Here is a 24,810-nt window from a genome sequence, read left to right on the forward strand (position 1 = left end):
GGCCTTACAACCTTTGCCAGAGCTTTGGAGAGTGCCCAAGAGACTTCACTAATGGATTGTTGTTTACAAAAAGGCAACAGATGAAAAAGCTTGTCAGAGCCACATTCTGGCTGGAGGGTCATGTGGTTTTGCAAGCAGAGAGAGTCAAACAGGTTTTCTCTCAGAGAGAGAGAGAGAGAGAGAGATCACTTCTGTGGTGTTACAGTCGGCAACAGCAGCTGGGACTGGATCAAGACCAGCTGGCAAGCTGTGGAAAGCCCCATTTGGAAGACGGCCTGGTCAAAGCCCTTGTGGTTCATGCAAGAGGAGAGGACTGGCTGTCTAATGTTTCACTTGGAAAAAGAGAAACTAAAAAAAATACTCTGTGGTGACCTGAAAGAAAGAGGTTATCGTCTGGAGAACCCTGAAGGGGCAAGTTTCGTCAGCAAGATACTGAAGTGGCTGATACATCAGTTGAAGTACATCAGTTGTGGATGTCCTGGAACAACAAATTTCTCTATGAAAACCAACAAGAACCTTCCTGAACGATAGCCATTTATCTTTCAAGCACCAAAGCCTGGTGAACTTTATAAATGTTTAATTCTGTGCACAGTATAAGAACTGCCTGCAACCAGTGAACTTGAAGGAATAAGAAGTGAGAATGGACTGTGAACCAAAGAACATTTCTAAACTTACACACACACAATACATAAACATGTGCTTAGAATTAGAAGGGGGTTAAGTTAGGTTAGTTAAGTTAAAGTGTGATTCTGTTCTCATGTTTAAAGATAATTAAAAGCAACTTTTGTTTAAGTAACCATTTGTCTTGATGAATATCTATTGCTGCTGGGTTTTGGGGTCCTCTGAGCTAGTAACATTTTATGGGGGCTCATCCGTTCAGATTGAAAATTGGAGTTTTTGCGATTTATTAGTAAATTGGTTTTTTTTTTCGCTAACTTAAAGCGTGTGTGTGGAAAAACAGCAGCAATAGATGTTGATAGATTTTTTTTGTCACAACCATCACCTGCAGAGCAGGAGAAAAGAGGAATGGATGGTTATTTCTAAGGCATTAAAACTGACAGAAGAGGAAAATACAAATACATAGGATTATAGTGAAATATTATATAGGTGAGGGAAAATTTGTTGAGAAAGACTTAGAAAATTTTCCAGATTATAGATCTGTCGAGTTGCAATTAGAATTGGAGAAAAATGGAGGATGGAAGAAGGAGAAAAATGAAGGGTGGAAGAAGGAGAAAAACAGAGGGTGGAAGAAGGAAAAAAAGAGGGTGGAAGAAGGAAAAAAACAGAGGGTGGAAGAAGGAGAAAAACAGAAGGTGGAAGAGGAAAGAGAGAAATGGAATTTTGAGTTGCAGAGATAACAATATGAGGCAGACCAAGCTGAAAAATAAAGAGAAGAGGCTGAAAAACAGAGGATATATGAAGCAGAGGTAGCTGAAAAACAGAGGTAGGATGATGAAAGACAAAGAAAATATGACTTGGAAAAGATTGAAAGGGACGGACAGTTTCAATTGGAGAAGATAACAATTGAGATGGAGGGAAGTAAGAGAATTGTGGCTGTAACTTCTGGGGAGAGGTTTTTGGCTAGCAGAGAGGTAAATCTAGTTCCTCCTTTTGATGAGGGAGATATAAATACATATTTTCAGCTTTTTGATAAGGTTGCTGAGAGCTCAAGATGGCCAAAAGAAAAATAGTCTCTTATGCTCCAAAGTGCATTGAAAGGAAAAACACAAATTGGATACTCTAGTTTGACTACAGAGCAAGTGGCAAATTATGATACTGTTAAACAAGCAATATTGAAAGCTTATGAGTTGGTTCCAGAAGCATATAGACAAAAATTTAGGAGTTTGGTGAAAACATGGAATCAATCTTATTTGGATTTGGCTCTGAAAAAAATGTTTTGACCGTTGGTGCGCCTCAAAAGGAATAAATAATGATTTTGTCAGATTGAGAGAATTGATATTAATTGAGGAAATTAAAAGGTGTGTTCTAAATGAGATAAAATTATAACTGGATGAGAGAGATGTGGGGATGTGGCATCAAACAGCTAGATTATTGGATGAATTTACCCTAATTCACAAAAATATATTTCAGAATAGTACACCTGTTCAGAGAGTTAATGTGGAACAGAACAGTAAACCTGAAATTAGGTCTGGGGAGAATGTTAAGAGAAAAGATGAAGGTAAGGTGGGAAAGGACAGAACTTTATAAATGTTAAATTCTGCACACAGTATAAGAATTGCCTGCAACTAGTGAACTTGGAGGAATGAGAAGTGAGAATGGACTGTGAACCAAAGAACTTTTTTGAACTTATACACACATACACGTGCACTTAGAATTAGAAGGGGGTTAAGTTAGGTAAGTTAAGTTAAAGTGTGATTCTGTTTTCATGTTTAAAGATAATTAAAAGCAATTTTTGTTTAAGTAACTATTTGTCTTGGTGAATATCTATTGCTGCTGGGTTTTGGAGTCCTATGGGCTTGTAATATAACTTTCTAGTTTTGGCCTGGACTGTAATGGTTTGGGTAAAACACACGTACACCTGTGCATAGTTAGGGATAGATTTAGTGTAAGGATAGTTTAAGAGTTAAGACTATAGTTTAAGAGTAAGGAACAAGTGTTTTAAAATTAAACACTGTCTGGTTCATGTTCTATTGCTGCTTGTTATGCGCGGATTGTAACAGGTGATACACTGGTTTCACAGGGAGACCTAGGCCTTTTGTGCCAGTGGCAATGTGGTGAGAGATTTTTGAGGCTCTTCATAACCTGTCTCATCCTGGTAGAAGAGCATCCATCAAACTGATTACAGAATGTTTTACCTGACCTCACTTTAAACAGGATTTTGGATTATGGGCAAGAACATACTTGCCATTTCAACATTCTAAAGTCTCCAGACACACAAAATCCAGGCTGGGAAATTTTGCTGTTCCAGATTCCTCTTTTCATCACGTGCAGCTGTATTTGGTCGGCCCGTTTCCGCCATGCAGAGGATACACTTATCTGCTCATATTGTGGACAGGGCAACCAAGTGGCAGGAGGCCATTCCTGACACTGACATCTCTGCGGAGACAATAGCTTGGGCTTTCATGGATTGATTGGTTCTGTCTTACAGTGTTCTGGGCACCTTAACGATGGACCAAAGGTCTCAGTTCGAGTCAGCACTGCTCGGAGCTCTCACTGATCTTATGGACTCTACTGCATTTGGACTACGGCTTATCATCCATGGGCCAACAGCCTCATTGAGTGTTTCCACTGCCAAATGAAAGCAGCATGGATAGCAGGGGATGACGCATCTCTGTGGAGTGAGCATTTCCCCATGGTTCTCCTTGCAGTGCGAACTGCTGTAAAAGCAGATCTTGGATGTTCAGCAGCAGAAATGATATATGGCACCACACTGACACTGCCTGGTGAGTGTGTGAATTTGGGTGCGGGGACAGCGCTCTATGATCTAGCAAATTATGTTGACCGTCTTCAGGCAAGCATGTGGTTGCTCAGATCAATCTCTATGTGACATATGCCACCTACAGTGCATGTGCCGGATGATTTACAATGTTGTACACGTGTTCCTTAGACATGATGCTGTTCACAGACCAGTTCAGCCCATTTACAACAGACCTATTGAAATCTTACAACGCCACCTGAATACTTTTGTGATTCACAGAAATGGGAAAGCTGACAGTTTCCATTGACAGATTGAGGTCACGTTCAACGGTTCATGTTCTGCATCCACTGCCAACGTTGAAGGAACAGTTGCACCCCTGCCAGTCAGAGCATACACTGCCAACCTTACAATACCATACGAGGTTGGGCCAGACTGTCAGCCTTCTGGACCGTTAGATAGTGGGACAGATCGAATCAGTCACCTCCTTGTATGCCTCGGAGGCCGAGCGGGCAGACTGCCGCGGTCACGTACTTGACTGCGTCGGCAGCGGTGCCAGTGCTGCTGATGACATATCCGGGGCAGCATGCGGGAGTGGTAGCGCGCACGCGTGGGTCAATTTAGGCGACTACATACACTGTGATGGATCTTGGATGCTGGAGGGGAAATTGAGAGGATCAAGATCACCTGTAAATCATTGTTGAGGCTGAGAAGAATAGTCAACTTAATTTTGTACTGAAGAACAAGTGAGCGTATTCTTTAAATTGAGTGTGTGCCACATACTTAGAGCAACTACAGCATCATTACGTGATTAAATATACAGGACTAAATTCAATTAAAATTCATTGAATGTTTCTCCAACTTTCTATGTGATGCAGCAAATCTGAAGTTAACTTTGTGTTCATCTTGAAGATCATAAGTCCCAATTTTTTTTTCAGGAAGCTAAACTTCTGGGAAAAAAAAAAATTATTGTCCAGTATAATTCATTCTTGCAGGACTAGAAATGATGAAAAAACACACTCAAATCGGCAGGAAGGCAATGATATCCAAGGGCCTATAATTGCAGGGTTAACACTGTCCATTTCCAGGATAACAAATGTGCAGTTAATTATCGGGATGCAACACAATGGGGCAATTATGGAGCAGTTCCACAGCATTTAGGCAAACCTATCATTCATCATCTGAAGCTCAATCATTACCAAGCAGTCAGATTTATTTTTTTTAATTTCATTGTGTTCCTGTGGAGTTCATCAACCCTTCCTTTCTACAAAGTTCTGCCAATTAACTTTGCAGTGCAGAAAGAAAGCACTTGGCAACGGCAAGTTAATTTGGCATCAGTGAAATCTCCAATCTGGGACACTCTTAATTTCTCACTGGACACAGAATGAGAGATCGCTTCATTGTGCAACTTAATTCTGCCCGGGCAACAGCAAGGACCTCTCAGTGGCCACATACTATTGCCAGTGATCTGTCTATCCATGAGCTCATGCATTGCCAAACCAAGGCCATCCACAAATAGGACGACATTAACTTTTCCAAATTCCATTAACCCATTCTTCCAGTTCTCTCTCTTTCCTCGAACTCCCCACCCCTTCCCTTTTCTCTCCTATCAAAGGGAGACCCTCTCTGTTACTTCTGATTTTCCCTCTGTTACCCTGCACTTGTACCCGAATTTCACCTCTTATCTGTTAGCCTGTGTTCTTCTCCCTGCCCCTTTGTCCCTTCTCCTCATTCCCCCCTCCTCCCTTTACACTGGTCTCCCCACCTTTTTATTTAGGCACGCGTGTGTTTTCCTCATATCTGATGAAGGGCCCCAAGTCCAAATCATGGGTTACCCTCAACTTAAGTCTGCAGATGTTGTGATTGCAGTTAATACACAAAGTGCTGAAGAAACTAGCAGGTCTAGCAGTGGCCAGAGGAGGCAAGCACAAAGGAAATCAACATTTTGGAAAGGGCTCGGGCTCGAAATGTTGATTATATATATTTACCTCCAATGGATGCTGTGTGACCTGCCAAGTTTCTTCAGCACTTTTGTGCATTACCTCAACCCAAGCATCTGCAAACTTTGTCATTTAACATTTTTCTCTCCTCTCTGGTTCAGGATTTCAAAAGTATTTGGGGGGGTGAAAGGAGAACTGATAAAAGGTCCAACCACAGGAGGCAATAATTTGTCCTGCAGGGTGGCACAATTGGCGTAGCAGTTAATGCAGTGCCTTTTCAGCACCAGTAATTTGGACCATTTCATCAGATGCAAGGATCGACAATGAGATAGACAACAGACTCGCCAAGGCAAATAGCGCCTTTGGAAGACTACACAAAAGAGTCTGGAAAAACAACCAACTGAAAAACCTCACAAAGATAAGCGTATACAGAGCCGTTGTCATACCCACACTCCTGTTCGGCTCCGAATCATGGGTCCTCTACCGGCATCACCTACGGCTCCTAGAACGCTTCCACCAGCGTTGTCTCCGCTCCATCCTCAACATCCATTGGAGCGCTTTCATCCCTAACGTCGAAGTACTCGAGATGGCAGAGGTCGACAGCATCGAGTCCACGCTGCTGAAGATCCAGCTGCGCTGGGTGGGTCACGTCTCCAGAATGGAGGACCATCGCCTTCCCAAGATTGTGTTATATGGCGAGCTCTCCACTGGCCACCGTGACAGAGGTGCACCAAAGAAAAGGTACAAGGACTGCCTAAAGAAATCTCTTGGTGCCTGCCACATTGACCACTGCCAGTGGGCTGATATCGCCTCAAACCGTGCATCTTGGCGCCTCACAGTTTGGCGGGCAGCAACCTCCTTTGAAGAAGACCGCAGAGCCCACCTCACTGACAAAAGGCAAAGGAGGAAAAACCCAACTCCCAACCCCAACCAACCAATTTTCCCCTGCAGCCGCTGCAACCGTGTCTGCCTGTCCCGCATTGGACTTGTCAGCCACAAACGAGCCTGCAGCTGACGTGGACTTTTTACCCCCTCCACAAATCTTCGTCCGCGAAGCCAAGCCAAAAAAGAAGAATTTGGACCAGGGTTTGAATCCCACGCTGTCTGTAAAGGGCTTGTACATTCTACTGCATCTGCGTGGGTTTACGCCAGAGGCTCCGCTTTCCTCCCACCGTTTCAAAACATACCAGGGTGAAGGTTAACAGGGTGCATGTTGGGCAACACAGACTCCTGGGCTGAAATGGTCTGTTACCGTGCTGTATGTCAAAATCTGAATTTAAAAATATTCATGACAAATTGACCAACCTGTACCCTGACCCCATATCATTAATAACTTTGCTTAACAAAAATCTACTCCGGTGAACTGATCCAAAACCAACTGCCATTTACAAAGAGGATTCCACATCTCAGATCTAACATCTAGAAGTTGTAAACTGCATTGCTCAAAGGCCCAGTTCAGAAATTCAGACCCTTGCCTGAGTCTCAGGCCACCTGACCAGTAGGAATAGTTCATTCATTACTGTACATATACTACCAGACAAAACAGCATTTCTCCTGACCATGGTGTAAATGTGTGTGCGTGCGTGCGCGCGCGCGCGCGCGCGCACACACACACACACACACACACACACACACACACACACACACATATATATAAATTAAAAATTTATAAATTAAATTTACATAAGAGTGAACTTTTACCCTTAAAAGGTTGTTTTGCAGGTTATTCCAATTTTCTGTTTAAAATAGTGAAAGATCAATTCCAACATTTAGGAATTAAAATTACAAAAAGTTACAAAAATTTAGTGAAAAAGAATTTTTTGGTTTTACTCAATAAGATTAAACTACTATTATCGGGTTGTTCAACCTTATCTATTACAATGATGAGACATAGAAACATATTACTTTGATTAAAATGAAAGTTTTACCTAAATTTCTGTAACTTTTACAAGTGTTACCCATTTTTAAATTCCCAAATCTTTTTTTCAGCTAACTAGATTCAGTGATTTCTACTTATATATGGCAGGGGAAGAAACCACGTATAAACAAAGCCCATCTTCAAAAGACTTCAAGGAATGGAGGATTATCACTTCCAGACTTTAGATTTTCTTATTGGGTGATTAATAGAAGTAATTTACTTTCATTATTACATTTAGATAAGTCAGTGAATCACCCCTTCTGGGTACAATTCGAACTGCAGTTCTCTAAAAAAAATTTATGCTGGCAATTTTAGGAACCCTTCTCTTCATTGACACATAATCCGTTAATGAGAAATAGGTTGAAAATATGGGCTCAATTTATGAAAGTTCTTTGGCTTAATGGTTTTTCCTTGGCTGGTCCTACCATAGATCACCATTTTTTTCAGACGTCCTTGCTGAATGCAAGTGTAAAGGATTGGCATAGATTAGGCATTAACAATCTCTTTATTCAAGATACTTTTGCCTCTTTTGAACAATTATCAGCCAACTTTAATCTTTCTAACAGACATCTTTTTAGATATTTACAAAATTTAGACATTTTGTTCAGTCTCAGCTTTCTGATTTCCCGCAAATTTTGAATACTAATATTCTTTATCTATTTTTTAACTTGCATTTTATTTTCATGGTGGATTGATATCATGCATTTAAAATAATTTATTGGATTTAAAATCAGTCTCCATAGCTGGGATTAAGAACAATTGGGAATGAGATTTGAACGTAACATTTTCAGATGAAGATTGGTACTCTCCTCATTAAGGATTCCTCATTTTGTGCAAGACACTGCTTTTTACAATTTAAGATGGTTCATAGAACATGCATGTCCAAACTCAAATTATCTTAGTTTTTTTTCAAATATTGATCCACAGTGTGAGAAATGTAAATTTTTTGAAGTTTCTCTGATCCGTATGTGTTGGAAGTGCCCAAATTTAAAGAGATTCTTGAAAGACATTTTCAAAACTTTATCAACAATTCTTAAGATGAATTTGAAACCTTGTCCATTTATTGCTCTGTTTGGCTTTTCTGGTGTCCCAGATAAACCTTTATCTGCATCTCAGGAGATAAGTTTTAGTTTTTACCACATTGATAACCAGATGAGCAATCTTGCTGAAATTAAAAGTTGATTCATCCCTTACTCATACACAGTGGTTCTAATGATGTAATGTCCTATTTAAGTTTGGAGAAAATTAAATATAATATTAAGGATAGAAAGTTTCAGTTTATAAAGTTGTGGTGCCCATTCTTAGAATGTTATTAAGAATTATCATGTGCTCTGGAGATTCACTGTCCAATGTCTGGGGGTCACTGTTGGATCCACATTTTCATTTTTATTTATTATATAAGGTAAGCTTCATTAGAAGGATGGGGTAGATTAGATGTAATTTTTAGGGGTTTTTTTTAACTTTTTTTTTATTTGGCTTAACTCTGCAAACGGGTTTAACGTGGTTTTACAGATCAATTCTCTGTACAGAGAATACAGAGCCGTTGTCATACCCACACTCCTGTTCGGCTCCGAATCATGGGTCCTCTACCGGCACCACCTACGGCTCCTAGAACACTTCGACCAGCGTTGTCTCCGCTCCATCCTCAACATCCATTGGAGCGCTTTCATCCCTAACGTCGAAGTACTCGAGATGGCAGAGGTCGACAGCATCGAGTCCACGCTGCTGAAGATCCAGCTGCGCTGGATGGGTCACGTCTCCAGAATGGAGGACCATCGCCTTCCCAAGATCGTGTTATATGGCGAGCTCTCCACTGGCCACCATGACAGAGGTGCACCAAAGAAAAGGTACAAGGACTGCCTAAAGAAATCTCTTGGTGCCTGCCACATTGACCACCGCCAGTGGGCTGATAACGCCTCAAACCGTGCATCTTGGCGCCTCACAGTTTGGTGGGCAGCAACCTCCTTTGAAGAAGACCGCAGAGCCCACCTCACTGACAAAAGGCAAAGGAGGAAAAACCCAACACCCAACCCCAACCAACCAATTTTCCCCTGCAACCGCTGCAACCGTGTCTGCCTGTCCCGCATCGGACTTGTCAGCCACAAACGAGCCTGCAGGTGACGTGGACTTTTTACCCCCTCCATAAATCTTCGTCCGCGAAGCCAAGCCAAAGAAAGAAGAAGACAGATCAATTCTAATTATTTTTTCTTATGTTTATTAAGGAATTCTCCACTTAGTTTTTTTTTATTTTTTGTGTGCTTACATGCATACAAATGATTTTATGTGCTTTCTTTTCTAAAACTCTGTATGTAAGCTTATATGCTAAACTCAATAAAAATACATTTTTTTTAAATATCTTGAGATAATTTTCTTGGTTATGAGATATCATTCATCAATCTCACAGCCAGATAGTCCTGATCTTGATGTTCCTGTACCTCCTTCCTTTCTTTAAATTCCTCTATACATCTTGACAATTTCAACAATTTCACCAACCAGAAAATCCTCTTCACTGGTTCCCGCAATCAGTTGCTTTGAGATCCACTTGTATCTATCCTCCCGACCTATTATTTGAAATGGAATAGTACCATCTCCCAGACTTACAATGCCACCCATCTTGGAGCAAACCTGCCAGGAATGAGGTCATTGATAAGTGAAGTGAATGTGGTCCTCATAAAGTCTGACGTGACCAGTCTTCCTTCCAGCTGAAGCATCTGCCTATTGTCCCTACTCTCAGAGTCCCACTGTTTGGAAAAATTGTCATGTCGGTCAAAGCCACAAACACTCTCATGCTCTTAGAGGCAGGAGAAACTGCAAAGTCTGAATCTCTTCATTTTTCTTTCTTGTCAGATTTCATTATCTGCCACCATTCGTTGTCTCCACTCATCAATCACTGTATGATGCAGGAGCCGGAAAGCATCAGACTGGATGTCTATACAGGATTACTAGGGTCTCTCTTTCCTCTAGAGATGACATTTACTGGAAGTGTTGTCTAAATAAGCCTTATGGAATTATTGAAGATCTTTTCCATCCAGCACATAGTTTTGTCAACCCACTACCATTGGAAAAAATAACATTATTTAAGAAATAACATCACAGTATTCGAACAAATTTGGGAATCATACATGGAACACAACAGAGAAGTCCGACCGCGGACCTCCACCGCCTAAAATGACAGAAGGAGAAGAAGTCGAAATGAATTGACCCAGTATGTAAAAGTAGAAGTGAGAAATTTCTTGTTTATTTTCATTGTGTGATGACACTGTTTAATGGGTTTAATGTATCGTATAGGTTGAACGTTGAGTGGGTGGGGAGGGGGGTGAAGGAGGGAGGGAAGGGAGGGGGGAAAAAGAGGAGAAAATGACACTGTGTATATTCAAGAGGGAAATGTTTGTGTGTATTTTGGTAAGTATGGTTCATAATGTGAAAAATAAAAAATTTAAAAAATAAAAAAAAAGGTGATACAGCAGTATTAAAATCAGGACTGCCAGGCTGGGCAATAGTTTCTTCCCATTTGCTGTATGATTGCTGAACATTATCCTGTAAACTTAAAAATCATCCTAAATATTTATATATATTTATCTTGAGTATGTGTGTTTCTACGTGTTCACCATGGTCTGGAGAGATGATGTCTTGTCCTGTTGAAAATGTTCAGTCAGATGATCATAAATGAACTTGAACCTCATGACTCATTGCTGTCTCCACCCTTCCTGCCCCCACCTGCCTCCATCTTGCCCATCAACCCCATCTCATCTTGTTCCATCTATTGCTTGCCAACTCTTGTCATACCCCCTTGCCCTCATCTCTTCATAATGATCATCTCCCCTCCCAGTAAAGATGAAGCGTTTTGACCCAAAGCATTCATTGTCCATTTTTCTCCTCAGATGCAGCCTGACTTGCTGAATTCTCCCCAACAATTTCTTTTTCTACTCTAACTCTCTTATCACGGAGTGAATTTAACATCCTTGGGAAGCCAGTACAAATTCCTTGCCATATCTCCAGTAAACAATTCCAATGAGACCAATTAAAGAACACTTTCAATGAATCAAACACAAATGGCCTTCTGCATTGTAGAAGATAATATGCAACAAAATAATTTTCGTGGTACTTTCTGAGCTCAGCTCAGGGGCTCAACTACACTGGTGATAGCGCTGCATCAGAGGTCATCAATGCCAAACCAAGCCTAACGCACTGTTGCTTCAAATGGTGAAAAAAAACCCACAAGCAATCAACGGAGGGACAAATGTGGTGTTGACCTGTGTGATAGCAAGCAAAGAGCAATTAATCTGGAGTACAAGTTGCCAATGAATCGTCAGTAGAGGCGCTCAGTGACCCTGAAGAGGCTCTCTTTTGATCTCTTTCTCTCGTTCTCTAATGGTGCCTCTGTCTGCCTTAAGGCAGGCAAAAGGTAATTTCATGGAATATTACATGTTTTGTACTATTACATGCCATTAAGGAATCTTGAACTAACCTGCACAAAGATTCATAATCCAGTGTCAAAGAAATAACCAACAGAAAAAATGCATGACTTGCTCCCCAGAGGGCCCATAAAAGCAAGTAGAACTGAGACTTCCAAACACATCCCAGCCACTCAGGAAAGGACTGCACAAAACAATGCATCAAAACACGAGCAGCAGTAAGGCTTTTCATCGAAGAGGTGCATTCCCTCAAAGCCCATTGGTAACATAACAGGATACACAGCAATATTTACTAATCACTTGCATGTGGCCCATGATTAATCTCTAGTCTGATTCAGTGGAAAAGTTGCATCATTTAAAATGCTGCAGTATTTACTTTTAATTCTTCACTTGACCATTAAGGACAAAGGTTTCCAGTAAACTGAGACCACCCACAAATTGGAGGAACAACTTTTTATATATTCTGTTTTGGCACTCTCCAACTAGATGGCATCAATATCAACTTCTCCAATATCTGTTTAAACCTTTCTCTTTCCCTCAACCTTCTGTCTTCTATCCTCCAGCTCCCCAATCCCTTCCCTCCCTTCTCCTATCAGAGAGCTACCCTTTGTAGCCTTCTGTCACTCTCCCCATCACTTGTCAGCTTCTTTCTTTTCTACCCTCTGCATCCACCTCCCTATCTTTCATCCACCCATGACCTCTTATTGTTAGCCTGTGTTCCTCCCCCATCTTTTTATTCAGGCATCTACCTGATTTTCAATACTCCTGATGAAGGACTCAGTCCTGAAATGTCGACTGCTTTTTACCTCCAATGGATGTTGTGTGACCTGCTGAGTTTTTCCAGCACTTTGCTGTATTGCACTTGATCCCAGTGTCTGCAGATTTTCTAGTTTACGTCCTGTAAAATGATCAATGCATTTCACCTCCCCCCCCCCCCCCCACCACCACAGTGAATTCTCTCCCCATCTGGTCATTTTTGCTCTTCCTTAAAGACCCCACTCTCCTCATGAACTCATCCATCCTTCGACTCAGCACCCACAATGTACATTAATGATCAGGAAGAGGGGACAAAGTGTCATGAACCCAAGTTTGCAGATGACACTAAATTGAGTAGAAAAGCAAATTCTGCAGAGGATACAGAGAGAGATATAGAAAGATTAAGTGAGTCAGTAAGGGTCTGACATATGGAGTACCGTGTTGGTAAATGTGAGGTTATCCACTTTGGAAGGAAAATGGAAGATCAGATTATTATTTAAATGGCAAATGATAGCAGCACACTGCCATGCAGAAGGACTTTGGAGTGCTTGTGCACGAGTCACAAAAGATTGGGCGGCTATCAAGAAGGCAAATGGAATGCTGGCCTTCAATGCGAGGGGGATTGAATTTAGGAGCCAGGAGGATATGCTGCAACTGTACAAGGTACTGGTGAGGTTGCATCCATATGTACTGCATGAAGGTCTGGTCTCCTTACTTGAGGAAGAGGGCTTTGGAGGTGATCCAGAGGTTGAGGATAACCTGGTTGAATCCAGAAATAAGGGGTTTAGGCTATGAAGAGAGATTGAGGCGACTGGGACTGTACTTGCTGGAATTTAGAAGAATGAAAGGGGATCGAATAGAAACAAAATTATGCAAGGCATAGATAAGATAGAGGCAGGTAAGTTGTTTCCATTGGTGGGGGAGACTAGAATTTGGGGACATAGGCTAAGGATTTGGGTTAGTAGATTTGGGACAGAGATGAGGAGGAATTGCTTTTCCCAGAGGATGGTGAATTTATGAAATTCATTGCCTGTGGAGGCTACCTCAGTAAATTTATTTAAGACAAGGTTGGATAGATTTTTACATAGTGAGGGAATTAAGAGAAAGGGGGTAAATGGCAGGTAGTTGGAGATAAGCCGATCATCAGACAGGCCAAATGGCCAACTCCTATGTTCCTAAAATACCCCTAGGACAGATTGAACCTGTAATTGAGTGCTGAGAGGAGCATTCTCAACAATGTCTAAGTCCCTGATGTCAGCCAGCGAGGCATTAAGTTGGTGCGATGGCATTGGAGATGGGGGTGGGAAGAAATGCTTAGAGTCTCTTCAGCATGGCAATCTGTGCAAAGCAAGCCCCCACAAACTGATAATGAATAAATAGTGAGGTTCAGTAGAATAATGTGTGATTCTCTTATCAATCAGTCAGTGCCAAAGGATATTTTGTCCCTACTCATGAGGACAGGCAGAGCCAGTCAGATTTTTCACTCCAAAAGATGGCAGCTCTGACATTGCTGCACTCTCTTAGTCTCAGCTCTTTTGTGTTCAAGTCTCTATGAATCTACATCCTTCATCCAATGCACCAAAGTGCTGGAGTAACTCAGAAGATCAGGCAATATCCATGGAGAACAACAGAAGGACGTTTCTCGTGTGAGACCTTTTTCCGGGATGTCAAACATTGGGGAAAATGCCCAAATAAGAAGGTAGGGAGGAGGGAAAGGGGGAAGAGCACAGGTTGGCAGGTGAATGCTGATGGGAGGGGCAAAGGAACCAAGCTGGGAAGTGACAGGGGGAGGGGGAAAAGGGCTGAAAAGGTGCTCTGTGAAAGCAAAGAAGGGAGGGGTCGGGAGCTGGAGGAAGAAAGGTATGTGACAGGCATGGGACAGAGAAAGGAAGAAATCAGAGGATGATTGAAAGCAAGGGAGGGAAAGGTGCACATCCTTTTGACTCACAGGTTGAAGTGCCTCATACAACGAGAACAGGTTTATTATTTCTATTCCTTTTCATAGGATATGGGGATTGATTGCCCAATTCCCCATTGCCCTTGATCTGTGTGACCTGTGAAACCACCTGAGGGTATTTCTATCACTGTTGCCTCTCCCCTCACATTGCAGAAATGGTTAGATATTAACCAGACCTCCTTCCCACAGGTCATCAGTGGGTCAGGTGGGATTTTATCGGTCATTTTTAATCATCTCCAAGCTACAAATCATCAATTGGAATTTAGATTCCACAGCTTCTGTCGTAGGATTCAAACTCTCATCTCTGGATAGGTATATGGATGACAGGGTTATGGGCAAAATGCAGGTAGGTGGGACTAGAGGAGTTCACTTAGATTGGTACAGACTAGAGGGTCCGAGATGGCCTGTTTCCATACTGTAATTGCTACGTGGATTGCTTGCTTGGACCTCTGGACTGCGATTCCAGTGGTTTAGCTGCTGAGCTAGCCATGATACCAGCCAGATGAACTGTCTCAGCTCAGTGATGTGGAGGCAGAGGAGAACTGGAGCACCAGAAACTACACTGTAACCCTCGGCTAAGAGGGGAGATGATGAGGTCAGAAATGCACAGTGAAGGTTTCTTCAGCATGAGCTTCTGAACATCAGAGAACAAAACAAAAACTACTCCCTGATGACTCAATGGGCCAGAAAGGCTTGAGTTGAATTGCATCCTTCAGTCAAAAGTAGAGCTGCCTGCTTGTTGATTAGCCAGTCCAAATGAATCACAGGAGACAGGATTGATCAACTTCTTGACACACAGCTCCACTTGCCTTTGCAATGCACAAACATGCCAGAGAGACTCGGCAGGCCATGTAACATCCGCAGATCTGACGAAGGGCACAGGCCCAAAACGTTGGTTACCCATTACTTCCAATGGATGCTGTGTGACCTGCTGAGTTTCTCCAGCATGTTTGTGTGTTGCACTCAACCCCAGTAACTGCAGACTTTTTTGTTTAACTCCACTTACCTTTTGTCCTTTCATTAAATTAACTACTTCCTTTCCTGCTTTAATTGAATGATGTTACAACAAATACAAGAAGAACAAAGAAACAAGTAAATGTAAACCATTTTGAACAGTACAGGCCCTTTGACCCAGATGTCTTGCTGACCTATGGAAACCTACTCCACAATGAGCTACCCCTTCCCTCCCTCACACCCATAACCTTCTATTTGTGTTCCATCAATGTGCCTAGTTAAGTAGTATTTTTAAATGCTCCTATTATACCAGCAGCTGCCACCACCCGAGCAATGTATTCCAGGCACCCACTTCTCTGTGTAAAATTACTTTTGACATCTCCACTAAATTTTCCTCCACTCATCTTAAACAGATGTCCTCTGTTATTAGACATTACTGCCCTGGGAGAAAGGTGCTAGATGTCTGCTCTATCTAAGCCCCTCATAATCCTCTATATCTCTATTGTCACTTCTCATCCTCTGTTATCCCAATGAGAAAAACCCTAGCTCGCTCAACCTTACGAGGCATGTTCTCCAATCCAGGTAGCATCCTCTTAAATCTCCTCTGGATTCCATCTGAAGCTTCCACATCCTTTCTGTAATGAGGCAGCTAGAACTGAATGCAATACTTAAGTGTGGTCTAACCAGAGTTTTACAGAGCTGCAACTTCACGGCTTTTGAACTCAATCCCCAACTAATGAAGGTCTGCACACTGTACGATTTCCTAACCACACTATCAACTTGTGCAGCAAGGATTTATGGACCAGGAGCCCAAGATTTCTCTGTTTTCCACATTGTTATAAACCCTGCTATTAACCCTGTTCTCCACCAAGTTTAACCTTCCAAAGTGCATCACTTATCTGGATTGATCTCCACCCAAATCTGCATTCTCTATATCTCGTTGTTAACCTACGACAGACAACCTTCTACATCACCTCCTACTATTGAATAAGGTAATAGCTGGGGAAAGGGTAAGTCAGCTACTTGACCATATCAGGGAGCTGTGTCCTAGATCCAAACCCTGACCTGGTCAGGGATTGCACTGGGTGTTTCCGATAGTGGGAGAGTTTGCAGCCCTGGGAGGGGAAATGCTCCTGTTTCTTCCAGATCTCAAGCCCGGAAGAGGCCAACCTTCATTTTGCTTCATGGTTGGGTCAGCTGGCTGGAGTTCTCCTTGACTGCTGGTCAAAACTCAATCCTACATCATTGGTTGCATTCTGCTGGGAGCCTTCTGACAATGGGTCACCGCACTGTGGCCACGGAGCTACTCTGATACCTGTGTAATGAGGCTCAGTGGGTCTGCCAATCCAGATGGTCTCCGCTCAGACAGGCAAGCAGAGGGGAGGTGAGCTGAAGGATCGCAACAGCTATCAGACTCTTGAACACTAATCAGGGACTGCTCTGACACTACAAAATGACCGTCAGCACTTGCTAAGTCACTTTTTTTTTGGCTCTAGGATAATACAGGACAACAATATTTTTCAAAAGATTTGCTTCCTGAAAAAAATTGGGGATTATGATAGAAAACTTCAAGCTAAACACAAAGATAATTTCAGATTTGCTGTATCACATAGGAAGTTGGAGAAACATTAATATTTGTTGAATTGAGCATGTTTAATTGCATAACGATGCTGACACATGGCATTCGTTCAAATGGCCTGAAAATGTTTTGCTGCTGGTTTTGTTCGTACTCTGCATCTGATGCCTCTCGTGCCAGCATTGATGGATTCCAGTTGCCCTGATACTGCTTTTCCATGGACACAATGTCCTGGTGAAATCTTTCACCATGTTCGTCACTGACTGCACCAAGAACAGCAGGGAAGACGTCCAAGGGCGAATGCAGAAAATGAATGTTCAATTACAAGTTGCACTTCATGGTTTTACCTGCTTGATATCCACCAGCGTTGTCTCCGCTCCATCCTCAACATCCATTGGAGCGCTTTCATCCCTAACGTCGAAGTACTCGAGATGGCAGAGGTCGACAGCATCGAGTCCACGCTGCTGAAGATCCAGCTGCGCTGGGTGGGTCACGTCTCCAGAATGGAGGACCATCACCTTCTCAAGATCGTATTATATGGTGAGCTCTCCACTGGCCACCGTGACAGAGGTGCACCAAAGAAAAGGTACAAGGACTGCCTAAAGAAATCTCTTGGTGCCTGCCACATTGACCACCGCCAGTGGGCTGATCTCGCCTCAAACCGTGCATCTTGGCGCCTCACAGTTTGGCGGGCAGCAACCTCCTTTGAAGAAGACCGCAGAGCCCACCTCACTGACAAAAGGCAAAGGAGGAAAAACCCAACACCCAACCCCAACCAACCAATTTTCCCCTGCAGCCGCTGCAACCGTGTCTGCCTGTCCCGCATCGGACTTGTCAGCCACAAACGAGCCTGCAGCTGACGTGGACTTTTACCCCCTCCATAAATCTTCGTCCGCGAAGCCAAGCCAAAGAAAGAAGAAATAGACTTAAAATACGACAGAAAAAAAATCACAAAAATAAGTTATATAAAACATGGTATATGATAGAAAATTTTTAAGGTAATTTTTATGATTAACAGCCCAAAATCCATAAAATACATCCAAAAGTGTTCAGGAACCAAAATCCAGTCCAGTGTAATTATGAACATCCCATCAGCAATTTTGTTTTGTATTAATGCCACTTTTTAATTCAATTAAGTGTTCAATTTAGTTGTTTTTTTAGTTGCCTTTCTCATTTTTTGCACAAGTACCCTGTTCAGCTGCAGCAAGCAAGAATTTTGATAGATAAACATCGAACACTGTGCATGACAATAAACTCATTTTCATGACAAATGAAAGGCACTGGTTGACAGCATCTACACAGGGAGAAACACCACTTCATACTTCATGCCACAGATATTTCCGCAGAACACAGATTATGACCCAACCTGCTAAGTCTATTTCTCTGTCCTCAAATGTTGCCAACCTTTCTGTTTTTACTTCTGATTTCCACCAATTGCTTTGAGTTGCATTCCTAACCTTGTTCATTGGCAGGTTTTGCTGGTTCGCAGAAACGACCACAGCCAATCGCCTCCATCTTCAGAGAAACATTCTATCTTTGTTGGTGCTGACCATAAATCAAGGTTAAGAAAGCCAGAGGTTTATGAGCCCGGTGTACCACTTTAAACTGAATCAAAGAATGATGAGCACATATTGAAGAGGTATTAAACAATCCAAAAATTTTCTCACATGATTCCTCTGGAAGATGTGGTTCTCTTTCCAGGCCCTTTTAATTTTGTCATTAGAATTTGATTTCAATCTTAATAAATTATTATAAATGTTACCTACTAAACCCTAATGAGAAGGGTCAAATGAAAAAATGCATCAACCAAATTTGGTTTGTACCATGTTGGAAATTTAGGCAGAGTATTCAGAAAATTTCTAATTTGGAAGCATTTAAAAATATGTGACTTTGGTATATAATATTTATTGGATAATTGTTCAAAAGACATTAAACTACCATCTATAAACAAATCTGAAAAAGAAACAATTCCTTTAACTTTCCAAAAAGAGAAGGCTTGATCAATTATAGATGGTTAAAAAAAATTAAGAGAAATGGTACTAGATAAAATAAAAATTTTCAAGTCAAAGAACTTACGAAATTGAAACCACATCCATAATATATGTTTAAGTATTGGGTTGAAGGTATGTCTATTAATCTTTAAAAGTGTAAAAGAAAGAGTTGCTCCCAATAAAGACAAATTGGCCCATATTTTTTCTAATGTCCTATTTGTGATGCAAATCAGAAGTGGCTTCTCTAACTCGTATGTTTTGGCCATGCCCTATGTTGGAGAGGTAGTAGAGAGATATTTTTAAGACTTTGTCAACTATACTGGGTATTAGATTGCAACCTAACCCATTGACTGCTCTTTTTGGAATTATACTCGCAGAAGTGGGACGAGTTTCCACTTCTACATATCGGGTTGTAGCCTTTTCTACATTGTTGGCTAGAAGAGCTACTTTATTTAAATGGAAAGTTTCTAATCCACCTACAATGGTTCTCTCAAATGATATCATGTTTAAGTTTAGAGAAGGTTAGGAGTCGTACATTTGATACTTCTGTTAAATTTGAAGAGGCTTGATGACCTTTCTATAAATTATCTCCACATGACTTATTTAGTATAATTATTTTCCCTTCTGGTCTATATTTAATTTTATTTATTTTCTCTTTGTTGGTGAAGACCAGATGATTAATTTTTATTAATAAATTCTCAGGATAGGTTGTCCAGTCTTTTTTTTTGTTTTTGTTTGTTTGCTTTTTTTCTTAGATTAGGTGGGGTTTTATATAATGACATTTTTCCCTTTTTTGAAGCTTTCAGTTTGAGATGAGAACATAATTCATTCATTCTGGTCTAATGCAATATGTTATATCATATGATGTCAAATAGTGATACTTTTTTCCTTCTTGATCATGTATTCCTATTCTCCTCAAGTATTGTTAACCTACTCATATGATTAATAAAAAGATTGAAAAAGAAGAAAGTCAAGCATTGAAGTGAGACATCCTGGTCAGACTACAAGGTGCTGGCATGTCCAAGGGGTCAATTCACCAGGTGGAATATACCACAGGGATGTCTCACAGCACAGTTTAAATTACAATGGTGCTGGATCAGCTGTTAATCCACCTCTCCTTTGCTCAACATCAGTTTCCCGTCCCCTTCTTCATAATGTAGGCGTTAGTCCTTAATCCCAGGCAAGTCTGCAGAGACACAAAGCCAGCTGCACTTTTCTTCTGAGTTGAGATCACATCTGACTTTTCACCTCGGAATCAGCTCTCTGTAGGATGGCATTCTCCAGGGATGACTTTTCCCTGGATTTCAGATGAACCTCCCCTCATTATTTCCAAGTGGTTGCACAAGTTGCAAGGCCTTAAATCAGAACTTTGGTTGGCTAAGGGTTGTGGGGAATGCCTGTCACACAATAAACAAAAGTGTTGGAGGAACTGAGCAGGTCAGGCAGCATCCATGGAAGGCTCATTATCATCTGACTACATACATAACTAGATAAAACAGTGTTTCTCCAGTTCACAGCATATAATATTCACAAATATACATAAATAGTTTTGGAATCATTTATTCATTTTATTTATAACAGGCCAAAGGTCACAGGATACCATTCATCAGTCTCACAACCTATGGGAAGCAGCTATTTCTCAGCCTGCCAATCCAGATTTTGATATTTCATCAGGGCTTCCTGAGGAAGGGCTCAGGTTGAAATGTTAACTGCCTTTCACTTTCCATGGATGTTGCGTGACCTATTGAGTTCCTCTGGCATTTCTGTGTTGTTCTAGTTCTCCAGCATCTGCTGGCTCCTCATTTACCTTCTCGTATGTCACACAATTCAACCATCTGCACTTTCCAAACCAGCAAGATTGCCTGATGTGTGTTTTTGCCTCCTGTACAAATCATGCACTTCACAGGAAAGTCATTCCAAAGTAACTCAGCTGGAATCCAATATCCCAAGGAATGTCCACCTCTAGCATGACAGACTCAGTGAGTTAGCATTAACAGTCCTTGCTGTAAAAATGCCCATATGCATTGCATTTACAGAAAAGTTTGCAGTGGAACATGGAGTTCTTTACCAATATTCATAGTTAAATATTCATAGTCTGTTTTCCTGGGCGGAGTATTCAGCCCCAAAGACCTTTCCTACTGCTGTGCACTGTGTAGAGAGCATCCATCATTCCACAAAATCCACCACCACTGCAATGTTAACCTGTGCACAGTGACTCTGAAGGAAGACAGGGATCAGTGTGGGACCGAGCAGCAAAGGAAAAAAAATGTAACAAACATTCCAAAGCCAAGAATTTGCAATGGGTAGTTTCAAGACAAGAAAAACTAGGTGTGTTCAACATATTTTTCAAGACACATTTGCAAAGCACCCAACATACATTCTGCCTCACAAATTATTTGGATCATTGTCCACTTATCGCCAGTGTCTGTTTTCTTGGACTACTCTTTGTTGCAAAATTCCTATTTCAACATCTCTGCAACATTCCCATTTATTCATACAGTAATCAGACATTACAGTTGTGACTGCAGCCGAGATTTTATTATTCCAGGCCTGTTTCTTTGTTGCACCATAAAGTGCCAAGTCTCAAACCTTGCCAGTTGAAGTTGTGGAATATGTTCCTGGTACATGTGATCAGTGGTGTGAGGAACCCTACCTTCATCAGGTGCTTTTCTACTGCCTTGTGAGTCCAATTCTTTCTTCGGTTTAGATTGGGAAGGTGAACCTTGTCTCCCTCTGCTCCGCGATGCCCTCACTATACAAGATAAAAAGAATCATCTTACTGACCAATCATTTAATATTATGGCACAGGGGGTAGATATTTGCCCCACTTTTCTCTGCTGACACTCTGAACTGATTGACAATTTTTAATTTATTATTTTTTTTAAATTTAGAGATATTGACTTTTAAAATTTAACCTGTAAGAGTTTCCATGTAGAGCAACTAAAAAACCTTAAGAAATAGGAATAGGTCATTCAGCCCTTTGAGCCTATTCTAGCATTCAATGGGATCATGGTTAATCTATTGACATCAGCTCCCCATAACTCTTGGTTTTTATATTGACCAAAGCCTACTTTGGATTCAAACGTATCCAATATTCCAGTCGTTAATGGCCAAAGCTTTAACTGAAAAGGGACAGGTTGCAAGATTTATCAAAAAATTCTCAGAGATCTTGGAACTCTCAAGAACCACAGAAAGTAAAGATCGTTGTTTGGATAAAAATAATACTGCAATATGTAGTGGAAACACATTATTAATGATCTGGAATGAACAGCCCAAAAGCGCCATTCAACAATAAAAGCACCATTATTAGTAATGATGCTCTCAGGAGATGTAGTTGCAAGTCTCCAGAGGAGGAGAGGGGAGAGGAAGAGGTAGAAGGGCTTGTTCCAAGAGCCAGTGCCAGCTCAATGGGAAACTTCGAGCTTCATCAGTCCATGAAAATTAAAATCAAATCTTCAGTTTGACCCTTAAATAGCTCATGTGTTCATGAAGGAGACTAGCTTGAAGCTGTTCAAATCAAGGAAATATAGTTCAGTGATCATTTTAACGATGTTATCAAGATCCTCTGTTATCCTTGGTTATAGGATGAGAGTTAAACCTTGACAGCTGACATTTTGAAACATTTACAGCCCAGAATTCTTTACTAGAGGCAAATGTGACAGTTAGCACAACACCTTTACAGCACCAGCGGCCTGGGTTCAAATCAAGGGCTGTCTGTAAAGAGTTTGCACATTCTCCCACGTTTCCTCCAGGGTTTCCTCTGAGTGCTTTGATTTCCTCCCATGTTCCAAAGGCATTCAGCGTTCATCTCTGGATTACAAAATAGTTAATTATTAAAGAAAACAGCTGACTAATCCATGATATACTGCAAATATAAAATAACTGAATATACTCATGTACATAAAGCACTGCTAAAGTGGTTGTTTTACAGGAACATTATAAATAAAATTAATCTTAAATGCAAAAAGAGATCACGCTGCTGGAGAACAAATCCTCAGTGGGAGAAAGGGTTTTAGGGAGAAATTAAAAGGTGGCTTAGAGAGGGAACTCGAAAGCCAGAAGGGGTAGAAAGGGGAGTAGGGGAGGAGAAGAGAGGAGAAGGGGGAAAGGGGGAGGGGAGGGCCACTGATTTCAGACATGCCAGAAGTCAGAGAAGGAACTCTGTAGCCCCAGGGACTGGCCTGTGCAAGGGTGAGGCCATGGAAGGATTCAAAAACAAGGGTGACTGAACTGAGAACTTACATAGGTCAGTGAGAGCAAGGTGAAGGGAAGCTGGAGTGATCCATAGACAGTTTTAGCCAAGTTCAAGTTTACAGAACCAGGAGGCCATTTGGATTACTTGAGACATGGTTTGACTATGCACCTGACCAAGCTCAAACTCTTTAATTTGGTGATGTGGAGGTTGGGTTAGCAGCTCCAACCAACACCAGAACTTCCCCCACCTCACCCACAATGAGTCACTCACTTGTAAAGCGACCCAGGGCTGGAGAGCTCTCCTTTCTGTTGTTGATGGCAAACAGTTGCACCACATACTGCTGGTTCGGGAGGAGACCTTCCACAACAGCTGCTGTCTCACCTCTCCGGAGGCTTAACTTCTGGGGTTTGCCACCTTTTATAAGGAACAAACAGAGTGCGTCATGAAAGAGAAATGGAAGCACAACAGAACAAACTTGCATTTCCATGGGACAACATGGTTAGTGCCACACTATTACAGCGCAAGCAACCCTAGATTCAAATCTGCCATTGACTGTAAGGAGTTTGTACGCTCTGTCCATGACTACATGAGTTTCCTCCAGGTGCTCCAGTTTCCTCCCACTTTCCAAGGACATATGGGGTTAGTGAATTAATGGGTCACATGGGTGCATTTGGGCAGCCCGGGTTTGTGGGCCGGAAGGGCCTGTAACCGTGGTGTGACCTGAAACTAAACCAAAACCAAACCTTTAAACTGGCCAGAATGACAGCCAGGGTTTGACAAGCTTATTACCAAATCTGACACCGAGCCACATCTGGAAAGAGGGGACTAAGTCAGTTTGAAGGATGTCTTCTGTAAAGGTAAAAATTTCTTCTCTCGGGGGGTGAGTGGTGACGCTATGGAATTCACTGCCCCAGAAGGTGATGGAGGCCAGATCAGTGGCAGTATTTGAGGAAGTAATAATGAGTTTATTGACACACACATTGTACATATTCACCAAAATTATTACCTGCTGCAGCTGAACAGGCACTTGTGGGGGAAGAAACTATGATAGTAAACTTAACTGAATAAAAGACACAATAAATACACAAGATATATTGATAATAAATATCCACAGTATTCTTGCTCCGAAAAAGTGACTTGGAATTGACCACATTTGGAATATTGCATTCAGTTCAGGACACCTTATCACAGGAAGGATGTGAATGCATTGGAGGGAGGAGATTTACTGAGACGTGGCCTGGATTGAAGAACATGTTATATGAAGCAAGGGTGACAGAGCTAGGGCTTTTCTCTTTGTAATGACGAAGGATGAGGAGTAACTTAATAGAAGTGTATAAGGTTATGGCGGGGTGGAGGGGGGGTGGTTGGATAAGGTGAGCAGACAACACACACTTCCTGGAACAACAACAAATACCAGAGGACATTGGTTTAAGGTGAGTGGAGGAAAATTTAGGGGAAACATCAGAGGTAAGTTTTTGTTTTTACAGAGAGTAGGGAGTGGCTGGAATACATTGTCGGGGGTGGTGTTGGAGGTTTGTACAATGGGGACATTCAAAAGACTCTTGGTTAGGCACGTGGATTTAAGAAAAATAGATGGTTATGGCTGAGGTAGGGAAGGAGTAATTGACATGAAGTAGATTCGTATAGGTCAGTACCACATCATGGGCTGAAGGGCCTATTCTGTGCTGTAATGTAGGGAAAAAATGGCAGCACTAGTGTGGAGACAGGAGAG

General features: G+C 41.6%; 1 protein-coding gene across 7 annotated transcripts in view; it reads right to left on the reverse strand.

The window, feature by feature from the left end:
• col14a1a (collagen, type XIV, alpha 1a) overlaps positions 1–24,810 on the reverse strand; it is a 311,666-nt gene that overhangs the window by 251,255 nt on the left and 35,601 nt on the right. For all 7 annotated transcript variants that reach the window (XR_011352149.1, XM_069920939.1, XM_069920938.1 and 4 more), the window contains exons 4-5: positions 23,349–23,492; positions 21,537–21,635 (exon numbers count right to left, since the gene is read on the reverse strand). Coding sequence is in view for 6 of the 7 variants with exons in the window: in XM_069920939.1 (XP_069777040.1) it covers positions 21,537–21,635; positions 23,349–23,492 (243 nt within the window). In the remaining variant the exon portion in view is untranslated. The remainder of the gene's footprint in view (positions 1–21,536; positions 21,636–23,348; positions 23,493–24,810) is intronic.

The sequence above is a fragment of the Narcine bancroftii genome, chromosome 2 (assembly GCF_036971445.1).
Source record: "Narcine bancroftii isolate sNarBan1 chromosome 2, sNarBan1.hap1, whole genome shotgun sequence".
Taxonomy (NCBI): Eukaryota; Metazoa; Chordata; class Chondrichthyes; order Torpediniformes; family Narcinidae; genus Narcine; species Narcine bancroftii.